At 49.2% G+C, this 14513-nt stretch overlaps 1 protein-coding gene across 2 annotated transcripts in view; it reads left to right on the top strand.

Annotated features, from left to right (window-relative positions):
- KIAA0319L (KIAA0319 like) overlaps positions 1 to 13321 on the top strand; it is a 107169-nt gene extending 93848 nt beyond the window's left edge. For both annotated transcript variants that reach the window (XM_079946571.1, XM_079946570.1), the window contains exons 17-21: positions 1223 to 1365; positions 2214 to 2336; positions 3068 to 3158; positions 5647 to 5738; positions 12061 to 13321. In XM_079946571.1, the coding sequence (XP_079802697.1) occupies positions 1223 to 1365; positions 2214 to 2336; positions 3068 to 3158; positions 5647 to 5738; positions 12061 to 12248 (637 nt within the window). In that variant the 3' untranslated portion in view covers positions 12249 to 13321. The remainder of the gene's footprint in view (positions 1 to 1222; positions 1366 to 2213; positions 2337 to 3067; positions 3159 to 5646; positions 5739 to 12060) is intronic.
- Positions 13322 to 14513: the final 1192 nt, after the last annotated feature.

Raw genomic sequence — 14513 nt, 5'->3', positions numbered from 1 at the left:
TGACCACAAATCTTTTATGGAAGAGGTTTGTTTCTTGATTCTGGAGTTTATAATACCCCATCGTTAGCCTCACTATGCAGCAAGCGTTGAAAAGGCTTTTAGGACAGGGCTTCCCAAACTTTCATGTCAGGTCACCCAGAGAAAATGATGCTGTTTATATGGCACTTGGGGATAAATAGACAGTTATACTGGAAGCAGCTGGTCCAGGGCCTCTGGGATACCCAGGTCCCACCCAGCCACCCTGTGTGCTGTGGGGATCAATACCTGGGGCTCACCTATAAACCCAATGTGACCCACTGATTGGGAAAGTTCAGTTTGTGAGACTAACACGGAGTCACGAAGCAGGCTGCCAAAAATGGAGGCCAAGGCAGAGAGAACAGATTTTGTGCCACCCAGAAGTGAGTTCAGACATGGTCTACCTTGGCCAGAGTTGACGGTCAGAAAACAAACAGATTCTGGGCCTAGAATAACATAATCTTGCACTGGCCACACCATTGTGTGGGGTCTTTATTGTTGCTGTCATAGTAATGATCGTTTTGGCTATGTTTTGACCTACAGATAATGCTTTGATGCTGTCCAACAATTTATATTTTACAAAGCACTGTGGTTTGTCTCATAGATAACCCAGGCACAAACCCAACAGCACCACACACTTAGCTGTTAAAAGACTGGCAGGGCTTCCCTGGTGGCACAGTGGTTGAGGGTCTGCCTGCCGATGCGGGGGACGCGGGTTCGTGCCCCGGTCCGGGAGGATCCCCCGTGCCGTGGAGTGGCTGCGCCCGTGAGCCATGGCTGCTGAGCCTGCGCGTCCGGAGCCGGTTGCTCCGCGGCGGGAGGGGCTGACAGCAGGGATGTACCCATAACCAAATCCCCATTTTTCTGGCCTCCAGTTAGCTTTTGGAATAGGTCTTCTTGTTAGTTGGGGCAGCTTAGGCCTTTTCTAAAAGCATAGGCTTTAGAGTCAGACATATCAGTTGGGATCTGGCTCTGCCATAATTAACTGTGTGACCTTGGGCAAGTTACTTAACCCCTCTGAGCCCCAGTGTTGTCCTCTGTAGAATGGAGATGATGCTGATAACCCCTTTCTCACGGGCTTCCTGTCAGTGAATGTGTATAACACTTAGCACAGGGTCTGGCACAAACAGAAGGTACTTAGCAAATGATAGCTGCTGCTATCGTGTTGACAGCTTCAGCTCGTTCATACTGTTCCATGTCTCTGCAGCACCAAGATGGTATTTTTTGTTCAAAATGAGCCTCCTCACCAGATCTTCAAAGGCCATGAGGTGGCAGTGATGCTCAAGAGTGAGCTGCGGAAGCAAAAGGCAGACTTTCTGATATTCAGAGCCCTGGAAATCAATACTGTCAGTGAGTAATTCTGGGAAGTTGGGAATGAGAGTCCACCCAGTGTCCACAGCTCACCTGTCAGTCCCTGCTGTCCTTGGGCTTCATTTCCTCTTCTCTGGGAACAAGGAGATAATCACTTTCCTCAACTACCATTTTTTCTTGAAAGAGTCTCCACTCATTGCAGAGCTTCTTAACCTTCCATGGGCCCCTGAGATAGCATTCAGAGGGGCTGTGAGTTTGAATGGGAAAAAAATTACATCTTTATTTTCACAAACCTCTAACTGAAATTTATTGTTTTCCTCAATCATGAAGGTAGGCAAGAAACTACAGTTAGTATTAACAGAACATGTGACTTTAAGGCAATAGAAATCTCAGATAATTTTGTATCATACTACATAATGAAATAGCATTTTTACTCATCACCACTTCAAAATTATGACAGTTGTTAGACACACTTCTAGATCTTGTTACTTAATAATTTAATAAAGACGCACATATTATTTTAAAGTTCTGTATTCTTAAATACTTCAAAAACATGTATAGTATAATTGCCTTCCTTTGTAATACTATGTTTTATTTCGGCAGTTATTCAGAGAAGGGGGTCTGTGGGACATGAAAGATTAAGAACTGCTGATATGGAGAAACAGCAAGTAAAAACAGTCTGGAGCCTTTCTAACTGCTCCAGTTTTATCCATGATGATAATAATGGGCACTGTGTCCAGCTATAAAGGTTCTTGGGGCAGGTCTCCAGGAAATGTGGTCACAGGCCATTGAGCAGGGGAACCCTTCGTATCTTCATGGGCACTGGAATTTGGTCAACCCCCGGCTCTGACGCCCCTTGACTTTTTTCCCTTTCCTGCTACTTTCAGCATGCCAGTTGAACTGTTCTGACCATGGCCACTGTGATTCATTCACCAAACGCTGTATCTGTGACCCTTTTTGGATGGAGAATTTCATCAAGGTGCAGCTGAGGGATGGAGATAGCAACTGTGGTGAGTTTTCTGCTTGGAACTGTGCCAGCTGGTTTGGCGTTGAGTGTGGCTCTGAGTTGAGTGGGTGGGTGTTGGTGTTTCCAAGGCAGATGAGCAACGAGGAGAAGAACTTTGTGTATTTTCTGTTTGCAGAGGACGTTTACTTCCTTCCTCCACACTTGCTCAAGGTTAGAGGAAAGCTCTGAAGCAGTTTTTTGTTTTTGGTTTTGTTTTTGTTTGGCCTCCCAGCACAGCTTGCGGGATCTTAGTTGCTTAGTTCCCCGACCATGGACTGAACCTGGGCCCTGGCAGTGAAAGCGCCGAGTCCTAACCACTGGACTGCCAGGGAACTCCCCTGAAGCAGTTGTTTAAGAAGAAACAAGCTTAAATCAGACCAACTACAAAATGCAGCCTAAATCAGACGAGCCGCAAGGCCTCCTGTCTTTTTGGAGTGCCTGTGTACTCTGGCCCCAGGGAAGCCGGTAGGTTTCCATTCCCCCCTTTCCCTCTGTTAAAGCTCCTTACAGCCTGCCCCACTTCCCCAGGATCTCAGAGCACCAGCTAGAAAACAGGGGCAATTCATAAGGTTTAAAGTTTCAGCTGCCTTTAACTCCAAGGTCTCACCTTCCCTGGGCAGCCCGAGGGGCCTTCTTGTTTACAGAGCGAAGCCATCTCCTACCCAAGGTGGGTAGCCCAGACCTCCCTTCTAGCCTCTTTTTTCACTGCCCTTAATATTTTGTTTCTCTTGGCAGAGTGGAGCGTGTTATATGTTATCATTGCTTCCTTTGTCATTGTTGTTGCCTTGGGAATCCTCTCCTGGACTGTAATCTGTTGTTGTAAGAGGTAAGATGGACTTTCCCTGGAAATTTGTTCGTGCTTCTAATTACATATTTATTCATTAGAGAGGTATCTGGCACCTTCTGTATTGAGGGTGCTGAGTCCTGGGTTTCTTCCCTTCCCATCGCTGTTACATGCCATGGCCCACCCACGGCATGCACAGAAAAGTTCTCCTTACCTCTGACACTCCTGAGGGCAGAAGCACACTCCTGTAGGCTGAGTGGCTGTCACTGCAGTGATTTGCCACCTGGAAAACGTGGCTGTGGCTGGAGTGGGAGTGGGAGGGCCTGGGGTGTGGACCTGGCTCTTATCTCTAGGGTGTGTGGCCTTTAATACTCCACACCTCAGCCTCACCACCTTAGCACATGGGTTCTTTTTTTTTTAAATTGGGGTATAGTTGCTTTACATTGTTGTGTTAGTTTCTGCTGTACAGCAAAGTGAATCAACTTTATGAATACATATACCCCCTCTTTTCTGGATTTCCTTCCTGTTTAGGTCACCACAGAGCATTAAGTAAAGTTCCCTGTGCTGTACAGCAGGTTCTCATTAGTTATCTATTTTATACATATTAGTGTATATATGTCGATCCCAGTCTCCCAATTCATCCCACCACTCCTTTCCCCCCTTGGTGTCCATATGTTTGTTCTCTACGTCTGTGTCTCTGTTTCTGCCTTGCAAACAGGTTCATCTGTACCATTTTTCTAAATTCCACATATGTGCGTTAATATACGATATTTGTTTTTCTCTTTCTGACTTACCTCACTCTGTATGACAGTCTCTAGGTCCATCCACATCTCTACAAATGACCCAGTTTGGTTCCTTTTTATGGCTGAGTAATATTCCATTGTATATATGTACCACATCTTCTTTATCCATTCATCTGTCGTTGGACATTTAGGTTGCTTCCATGACCTGGCTATTGTAAATAGAGCTGCAATGAACATTGGAATGCCTGTGTCTTTTTGAATTATGGTTTTCTCAGGGTATATGCCCAGTAGTGGGATTGCTGGGTTGTGTGGTAATTCTATTTTTAGTTTTTTAAGGAACCTCCATACTGTTTTCCATAGTGGCTGTATCAATTTACATTCCCACCAACAGTGCAAGAGGGATCCCTTTCTCCACACCCTCTCCAGAATTTGTTGTTTGTAGATTTTCTGATGATGCCCATTCTGACTGGTGTGAGGTGATACCTCATTGTAGTTTTGATTTGCATTTCTCTAATGACTAGTGATGTTGAGCATCTTTTCATGTGCTTCTTGGCCATCTGTATGTCTTCTTTGGAGAAATGTCTATTTAGGTCTTCTGCCCATTTTTTTGATTGGGTTTTTTTTTTTTTTTTTTTTTGATATTGAGCTGCATGAGCCGTTTGTGTATTTTGGAGATTAATCCTTTGTCCGTTGCTCCATTTGCAAATATTTTCTCCCATTCTGAGGGTTGTCTTTTTGTCTTGTTTATGGTTTCCTTTGCTGTGCAAAAGCTTTTAAGTTTCATTAGGTCCCATCTGTTTATTTTTGTTTTCATTTTCATTACTTTGGGAGGTGGGTCAAAAAAGATCTTGCTGTGATTTATGTCCAAGAGTGTTCTTCCTATGTTTTTCTCTAAGAGTTTTGTAGTGTCTGGTCTTACATTTAGGTGTTTAATCCATTTTGAGTTTATTTTTGTGTATGGTGTTAGGGAGTGTTCTGATTTCATTCTTTTACATGTAGCTGTGGCACATGGGTTCTTAATTTGTTTGCCTTCTTTCAGTTTGGGATTCTCATGTGTATATGTTTTTATGTAATTGTAGACTTAGGTTAGTCATGATTAAGTCTTTCAGGTTTCTTCATTTAGTCTTCCTATCTAGTCTTATAATATTTAATGGTAACATTTATTGTGTTTTTAATTATTAATAATAAGTATCATTTCTATGTTTACTGTGTACCAAGCGAAAATGTATAAAATGTGTATAACATTTTATACATTTTATAGGTAATATCTTTTTTAATATGCATAACAACCTTTTCTCAGGAAAATGACATTTTCCATGGACACACAGTTAATAAGTGGCAGAACTGAGATTCAACCTGCAATATAATCTCACAATAAAACTTAGAAAATTAAAAGAATTTTTTAAAATTCCCACCAGCCTAAGACAACCACCATTAACAAGGTTTTGCTGGTTTAATGCTTTCCTCCACCCTATACCCTTCCAGCATAGGAGCGTCATTTTATTTACATTTTTAACCCATCTATCCTTCCTTCATTGCCACTGTGGAGTGGTGAGTCCATGCTAAAATGATAATGTTTCCTTTACCTTTTCCCAAATCGGTGAGGACTATTTGAATAACAAATCCCAGTTGCTGCCTTTCCCAGCTGAGGAACAAGGAAAAGCATCCCTTCCTTTAAGCAGCGTCCCCCAAGGCAGGGCTCTGTCTGCAGTCTGGCTGCCGCCCTGTGGTGGGCTACCTGTGCCTCACACAGAACCTCTTCCTGAGCGGGGGATTGTGTTTTTCAGACAAAAAGGAAAACCTAAGAGGAAAAGCAAGTACAGGATCCTGGATGCCACGGATCAGGAAAGCCTGGAACTGAAGCCAACGTCCCGAGCAGGTAGTGGCCCCGGGAACTGGGAACCGGGGGTGTCTAGGTTGGTGCGCTCTCCCTGAAGAGCCACCACCATCACAGTCCCTCCTAAGTGTGTTTTTGTTGGCGGCTCTTTGTTCTGGAAAAGCATCTTGTCCCATCCCTGATGAGGGCTCAGGGTCGGCTTTGCCTACTGGACAAGCTCGGACCCCAGGGCTCACTTCTTAGTGGTCCTTTGACTGTGCCGAGGGGCTCAGCCCCTTGCTTTCCTTTGCCTGCTCGTTCCCCTCAGGGTTCCTGCCTGGAGTTCAGCTTTTCAAGCTGTCCCTGTAGTCAGGCTCAGGGACCTTGGTCTCTTATTCCTCATCAGTCTGTCCTTTCTGGGCAGACAAGGTGAGGCCACGAAGAGATCAAAGCCAGCGTCTGCCAGCTGGCCTCCTTGCCGCCAGCCATCCTCTCCCATCTTCCTCTCTCCAGTATTTGTCAGGTAGATCCACAGGCTCCCTCATTGTCTTAGAGCAGGTGGAGGGCAGCTCCCCTGCTGGCTCCAGGTGCACTGCGCTCATCTGTCAGAGAATTTCCAGCTGCACAAGCATTAAGACGGCTTTCAGTGATGGGGCTCGGAGGGCCAGGGTGGGTAGCAGGCCCTCCGTCCTTGTCTGGACTAGGTCATTGGTGAGGTTCCCATTCATCATGGACGCCACAGGATAGGCCTCATCTCTTTAGGGGAGCTGGACTCTATATAGAGCTATTCCTAAACACTCTGCTAGTAGAACTATTTTTATACAAAGTATTTATTAAACATCTCTCATGCTTAAAGCTTCGTATTAGGAGAGGCTGTAAGGGGACTATAGAGAGTTCTAAACCGTAGGCTCTGCCGTCAGAATTTCACTGTAGTGAGGGAGAAGACATATGAGAAGAGAATAAATGCTCATAGGCAGCCTGGGCTCTGTCAGCACCCAGGCAGCTTGGTTAGGGAACGCTGTGGGGCAGTGCCTGGAGGCTGGGGCCTAGCGAACCACAGAAGCGCAGCCAGAGCGCACACAGGATACTGAGGATGAGGCCTCGAGGGGAGAACGTTGTACAGCACCGTCCACAGGGTAGCCAAGGTTGTGTTTATGTTGCTCTGGCAAGGCTTTTCCCCTCCTTGAAGTCATTCGCGACTTACTTTTGGTCTGGTAGACATGGCCCTGGTGAGCTTACGTCACTGTGCTTTTCTGAGATCCTCCTCCTTGCTGGTATCTCTCTTTTCTAAACCAATTTTGTTGGTTCATATTTCTGTCCAGAAAGCACTTTCTCGTCCTTCCCTTAACCTGCCAATTAAAGTCGTGCTTATCTTTCTCCCACATGTCTGTTTTGGCATTTCTCTCACTGTATTATATCCGTTATGTTATTGATTGTCCGCTTACTAGGTAGGGACTGTACCTTATTCATCTGTAAATATGGATTAATACCACTGTGTACCAGGCCCTGTGCCAGATACTGGTTATATTACAGTGAACTAAACAGAAAGACGTTGCTCTCGTGTAGTTTATGTCGGGCCGACATTAAACAAACAAGTTCCCAAATATACAAAATGTGATAATGGAAGTCTTTATAAAGAATAACACTTAAGCTGAGACCCAAGGGATGACGAGAAGGAGAGTAAGGCATGTGAAGACTCTGGGAAATAGGACTGTAGGCAAAGCTGGTGATGGCCCAGCTGCTGGAATGAGCAGAGGGGATTTGAAGAAGACATGGTGAGCATTGGGTGAGGGGCACAAGGCTGGACAGGTGAGCAGGGACCTTGCTGTGGGTTCCTTCTAAGAGCAATGGGGAGCCATGGGTAGTTTTTTCAGGAGGTGCATGGTGCAGTTAGATTTACATTTTAAAAAGACAACTGTGGCTGCTATGTGAAGGAACTGGAGAGGCAAAAGTGGGTGAGAGGAGATTAGATAGAATGCCCTTATGGTGGAGAGATGATGAGATGGAGAGAGGCAGACGGGTTCCAGATCCATCTGGGGGCAAGACTTGCTGAGTTCATGCTACGTTTTCCAAGGGGGGTGAGAGAGAAGGAGAAGTAAAGGGTGGCGCCCGAGCATCTTCTCTGAGCGTCTGTGGATTGGGTGCTTTTATTACCCTAGATGCAAACGACTGCAGAGCAGCGCTGGAGAGGATCGTTTGGTTTAGAACAGTTATGAGTGGGGTTGAGGAAATGAGGCTGGAGGGTGAAATTATGGGGAGTTTTGAACATCAGCCTAAGGAGTTAAGCATTTGTTCTGATGGTGATGAGAAGTGACATCTTGAGAATGCTGGCATGGTAAAATTAGTCTAGTGACAACATTTCATTCATTGACGAGATTACAGGTGGAGGCCAGCAAGGAGATTCTGTGACGGTCCGAGGAGGGATGATGATGGCTCAGACAGCTTGGTGTCAGTGGGATGGAGGGACAGGAAAGGTCCAGGCTGCCTTCTGACATGAGAGACAAGAGACTGATAGCCCTGACGACAGAATTAGGACAGTCGGTGCAGTTCGGGTAAGAGGAGACGAATTAAATTGAACTCAGCAGAACAGGACTGGATAGGAATCTTCTGTATGCTGGTGACGGTCGGCTCCGCAAAAGTAGATCACATCCCTTCTGGGGAGAGTGTCGAGGGACAAAAGAAGAGTCCAGGGCTAAGGAGCTGAGGTGAGGGAGGAGGGGTGTCACCAGGGAGCAGTCAGCGTGCTTGCTGCTGCGGAAGAAAAGGGTAAGAATTGGTGATGACGGCAGTCACGACACTGGAGAAGTTTCTGGTCACCTAACAAAATGGAGTAGATGGTGAGTGATAGATGGCAGAAGTCAAAGTGCAGTTTATTTAGGAAGTATGTAGGTGGTGAGAAAATGGAGGCCCTAAATACTTAAAAGTCCTTTTTACTGTCGCTCAGAAGCTGAGCGACAGTAAGTGGAGATTCAGGACAGGGTGGAGGGGGTTCAGGAGCATGTTTGCAGGCAGAGACGCAGAAGACAGAGGGGAGGGTCCTGGGCAGGGAGGAGGGAGGAGTGGGTAAAGGGCTTAAGATGCCTCTTCTGAGGCAGGCGGGTGGGTGACAGCAGGATGGGAAGGCAGACTTGTGGGGAAAGGGAGGGAGCGGGGAGGGCTGCAGCTGGCCAGCTGCTCCCAGGTAACCAAGATGAGACTAGATGAGGGTTGGCAGGCCCTTCTGTGCACAGTGTCCACGTGAGGAGGCGGTGAGAGTCGCCTTGTATCTGGTGTGGGTCTGACCAGGCCAGAAGTCCCGGCTCTTGTTCTGGGCTCTGCAGTGGATTCGTGGGTGCAACCCAGAGCGGAGTCACCAGTAGGATGAGGAGAATGGGATTCAGGACCAAACTGTACAAGGTGTGGAACTGAAGTTCAGCCGGAAGAAGAGTGAGTTTAGTGGAGCGTGACGTGTGCGGAAGTGAGCCGAGGTGGATGCCGCCGGGAGGAGGGGGACTTGGACGTGGCGTGCGCCCACCCGAGTGAGCTCGGAGCCGCTGGCACCGAAGGCCAGCAGGCGGAGTGGGACACGTGCCCACCCTCAGGAGACGTGGTTTACATTCAGCAGTTGTGGGTTTTGCTTTGGTTTGGTTTTGCTGTTCTGTTGACTTTTTTTCAAGACTTTCTATTGAAGTCTATTAGATTGAACCATATAAGATTACTGATAATTGACTTTTGACCTATAAAAATAGCAGTTTTCTGTGATTCAGTCTAATGTGTACAGAAAATCATAAGCACATTTCATAAGTGAATGTACCCATGTAATCGGCCCCCCAGAAGCGCCCCCTTTGTGCTTCTTCCCAGTCACTGCCTGCCTCCCCCCAATTTACTTCTAATATCTTGGAGTAGTTTATATAAATGGAATCATTGGGCTTGGCGCCTGTCCCTCAACATTACATTTAGGACATCCATCCGTGTTGTTAGGTAGAGCAGTCGTTCGTCCGTTCCCATTGCCGTGTAATTTCCCTCGTAGGAATATATTTATTTGTCAGGTATACTGTTGATGGGCAGCTGAGCTCTTTCCATTTGGGGCTGTGATGGGGAGTGCTGCTGTAAACGTTCTTGCCCATGTCCTTTGGCGGACACGTGTATGGATCTCTGTTAGGTGTAGACCTAGGAACGGGATTGCTGAGTCAGAGGAGATGTATGTGTTCAGCACCCACTGATATAACCAGCTTCCTAGCTTGTATTGCTTAGTGGATGAATCCCACTCAGTTCTTCAAGCAGAGCGGGAGCTAGAGGTAGGAGGGCCCGGGTGAGTGCTGTGTACTTTGGAGCCAGCAACACGTCCCCCCTTAAGCTCCTTTCCTCCACACCTATGGCCCAGAAGGGCTTTAGGGAACAAGGGAAACTTCAAGTGCTTGGATGCTGGAGGAGAAAGCCCTCAAAGGGTATTTCATCTATAGGGGCAAAACAGAGGTTTTGAGAACGTTCACGCTCCCCTGGTCTTGACGCTTCTTATGTTGCCACTGTCCCCTACCACATTGGAAAAGCCTGGGAAGCTGGTGTTCTTCTCTGGCCCTGCTGCTCTGCAGTCCTGAGAATCAGTGGGAGTTGTGGCTGTCCACAGTCATGTCCCAGAACCGTGCCCCTGAGATGGACAAGCTGGGCCCCAGAGCACACTGTGCAGATGACCAGCACACGGGCAAGGTCTGTGGGGCTGTGGTTCCCGAGTGACAGGTGCAGTCAGAGTCTAGATGCCCTCATCGTTCACAGCCTGAAGTCATGTCTGGCCAGGAAAGGGCAGAATGCCTGAGAGTCATCCCAGGACCTTCTTTCAGTGTTTATTGGGGACCTGGATGGGACCAGGGGGAGGGAGAGTGATTGTTGGAGGATGAGGGTTCAAACACAGCTCACCTGACTGGTCACCTTTTTTTTTTTAAACTAATTTATTTATTATTTATTTATTTCGGGCTGTGTTGTGTCTTCGTTGCTGCATGCAGGCTTTTCTCTGGTTGCAGTGAGCGAGGGCTACTCTTCGTTGCGGAGCACAGGCTCTGGACGCGCAGGCTCAGTGGCCATGGCTCACGGGCCCAGCCGCTCCGTGGCATGTGGAATCTTCCCGGACCGGGGCACGAACCCCTGTCCCCTGCATCGGCAGGCGGACTCCCAACCACTGCGCCACGAGGGAAGCCCCAAGCTGGATTCTTGATGTTGGCAATTCCCACTTCTAGTTCTGCTGTCTCAGCCTACCTTTTGCTTACTCTGGAGTAGTATTTGTACCAGCCAGTGGGCAGCCATCTTGCTGTTGGATGGGATCTGCCCTAAAACTATTACCAGACCTCGTGGTATGGTCTGGCCTCTGCAGCCATAAGGATGAATAGTGAAGGAAACTACAGTGACTTATAGAATCTCAGGCATCTTGGGACTTCCCTGGTGGCACAGTGGGTAAGAATCCGCCTGCCAATGCAGGGGACACGGGTTCGAGCCCTGGTCCGGGAAGATTCCACATCCAAGTTCCATGGAGCAACTAAGCCAGTGTGCCACAACTACTGAGCCTGTGAGCCACAGCTACTGAAGCCTGCGTGCCTAGAGCCCGTGCTCCACAACAAGAGAAGCCACCGCAATAAGAGGCCCGCGCACCGCAACGAAGAGTAGCCCCCTCTCACCACAACTAGAGGAAGCCCGTACACTGCAACGAAGACCCAGCACAGCCAAAAATAAATATAAAAAAATAAATAAATTTATTAAAAAGAAAAAAATCTCAGGCATCTTTTCTGACCTCAGGTGCTTCTTATGGGTCCTCGTTTGTGTGTTCTGACCAGCTGACGGCTTGGGACAGTCCCCGCTTCAGTCAGGCTCTGCAGCAGAGGCCTCTCCAGGCCACATGCCTGCTCTCCCACCCCTTGTACCCTCTCAGCGAAGCCAGGGTAAACGTCTGCGTAGAATGAAATTGTGTCCTCACTCAGTGTCAGCACCTCTGGCAGGCACTTTACATCCATACTGAGCCAGGGTACAGTGACAAAACTCATTCTCTAGAGCCTAAGTTCTTGTTCCTTGTATTTCCTGCCCCCCACAGAACTCCACCCTCTGCATAAAGGGAGATAAAACATTCTACATTTAAGAGAGAGAGAAAAGAGAATGTCGTTGGGTGGCACTAACCAAAGCTAATAGATGCTGAAAATAAAGAATCCGCATTGGAACCTGATCGGTCGCTCTCTGAGGCTTCCCTGATGGACTGTCCCGTCTAGCCAGGGCTGGGAGGACTTGGGAAGCCTCCTTTTCAGGAGAGGGACCATGACTGGCCCTGTCCCTCTGCTTCTGTTCAGGCTGGGAGGAGGGTGCAGGGTGTGGCTCAAGGAAGAGAAGATTTGTGCTTCTGACGCTGGGTCCCTTGACTCCCTTGCAGGCGTCAGACACAAAGGCCCGGTGCTGAGCAGCAGCCTGATGCACTCGGAGTCGGAGCTGGACAGTGACGACGCCATCTTCACATGGCCAGACCGAGAGAAGGGCAAACTCCTGCATGGTCAGAACGGCTCTGTGCCCAACGGGCAGACCCCGCTTAAGGCCAGGAGCCCACGGGAGGAGATCTTGTAGCCGCCTGGTCTGTCTCCTCAGGTTAGGGGTTGGCAGTGCTAGGGTGCAGGGCATTGCCAGGCTGGTTCTCATACCTCCCATGTCTGAGGGCAGCTGTTCTCCCAGCGTCTGCTGGTCACTCCACCCTAATACCCTCAACTAGAGCTGCTGGTACTTGAATCCAGAGACCTTCTCCGGGAACCCCTGAATGAAGCTGTGAATGAAGAGGTTTCCTCTTTAAACCTGTCTGGTAGGGCCTCCTCACCTCAGGGCCTCCTTTTCTGGAACCCCTCCTCTGCTCCGAGGATGGACACTGGCAGCTCCTGGCCTCCTCTCCAGCTCTTTGCTGGCAGGGTTGCTGCTTCCGGGGCATCTGCACAGCGAGGCCTGGCTGTGTCCTCCACCCCTGGGTACAGAAACAAGCACCGCCAGCCCCCTGGCTCCAAAAGCCTGCCTGCAGGCACATTCTTTGTTCTCGGCTTTGGGGCGGAGCGCCCTCTTGCTAGGCCCAGAGGAAGTGGTGCCCCTCCTCACCGCTGCTGCTGGGCTAGGGGAGGGCTGGCTGTTTCAGGAACGCAGAGGGGCCCCTCTGGCTGCTGGACTGTTGTGTCAGAGTAGCCAGGCCGGAAACAGACTGCCACCCTCTTCCTCCTGACCACCCTGGCTGCTTCAGGGATCAGGCCACCACTCCCTGTGCCCAGAGGAGAGAGCCACAAACAGACTGGAATGTTATGGCATGAGAGTGCACGTGTGTGACTGCCCCACAGCGGTCTCCTCTGTGTCCGTCTGTCCGAGTGTCTTCTCTCTGTGTCCCTTGCGTGTGTGTGTGTGTGTGTGTGTGTGTGTGTGTGTGTTAGAGTGAGTGTGTGTGCATCAGCTCCTCCTAGGGCTCTTGGCTACTCATAAGGCAACCTTGACCTGGAAAGACTTTCAGCTTCATGGAACAGAGACTTCCTGAATCCCTCCGGCCCTGTCACTGGTTCCTCAGCCATGGTTTCTGGGTGTTGAGGAATGGGAGCTTTGGGGGAGCGGCTTTTTAAAAAGAAACTTACAGTTTATACTACTGCACTACAGTCTGTCGTGAGATGATTAAACATGCTATTTAATTGTACATGTGCCTGCTGGGTGTGCCGCTTTGTGCTCCATTGCTGGCCTCTACCACGGGTCCAGGCACCTGTATGTCCCTGTGACATGATGGCCTCCGGCAGGGAGGTCATGGGCCTGGCATCAGCATGTGTGGTGCTGGGACCCTGCCTCAGTGGCTGCTGATGGAGGAGTCACCGCCCTGGCCCCTGCTGGCCAGCTGCTCCTTGTGGCTTTTAGGGAGGGGAGTTTTCTGTCCTTCCTTCGACCTTCTGTGAACACAAAATTGATGCATACAGACACAAACACCACCACCCCCTCTCACCCCTACCCTTACCCCGTGGACAAGCTGGGGATACAGCGTGTCCCAGTGCCCAGGTTGGCCTTTATGGGCCCTGCCCTTCTCTTTGGGGTCTCCAAAGCAGTAGGGCTTGGCCCGGGCCCCCAGAACACTGTGCAGTGTTGGAGGGACAGCCTGCTGAGCTTGTGGGATACAAGGAGGGCTGCTGTTCGGTCTTGGACTCCCAGGAAAGGGAGGGGAGAGAAGGACTGTGGAACTCATTCTTTCCCCAAGGCCCTGTGCACAAAAAGCAGCTGAGGGTGGGCGGTATTGGTTCTGTTTTTACAGGAACAGAAACGAGGCATACGAGAAGTAACTCGGTCCACACACCGTAAATGACGGAATTAGAACTCGGGCCCAGCAGAGCCTGTGCGTGGTCTGGATCAAAACCACCTTTAAAAATGGGTTGCTGGGCCCCACCTCTGTGTTTCTGATTGAGTAGGACTGTGACGAAACACGAGAATTTGCCTTTCTGATAAGTTCCCAGAGATGCTCTTCTGCTGGTCTGGGGACCACACTCTGAGAACCGCTGGTCTAGAAGTGCACATTCAGTGTGTCATGAATAGGAGGCAGCAGCTGACCCGTCCCGAGCGAGGGTGCAGGAAGCTCAGAGGAGTGGGAGCTTGAATCTGCCCGGGGCGCGCTGTGGGCCAGGGCCGCGTGTGTTCTCGGGTGTGCAGGCCAGGCTGCCCCAGAGCAGCTGGTGGGCAGGCGATCGGGACTTAGTGAGGTTGGTGTATTGGAAGAACTTTGAAGGATCTATGAAGGAGCTACAGGACTTGATAACTTACTGGCTTTGTAGGTTTCTTCTGTGTTCTTTGGGCCTCGTTCCTATATCTTATCTCAGCCACAGCTCATTGAAG

Source organism: Stenella coeruleoalba (assembly GCF_951394435.1).
Source record: "Stenella coeruleoalba genome assembly, chromosome: 1".
Classification (NCBI taxonomy): Eukaryota; Metazoa; Chordata; class Mammalia; order Artiodactyla; family Delphinidae; genus Stenella; species Stenella coeruleoalba.
The sequence above is the reverse complement of the archived record's forward strand: the minus strand, read 5'-3'. Positions and strand labels throughout refer to the sequence as shown.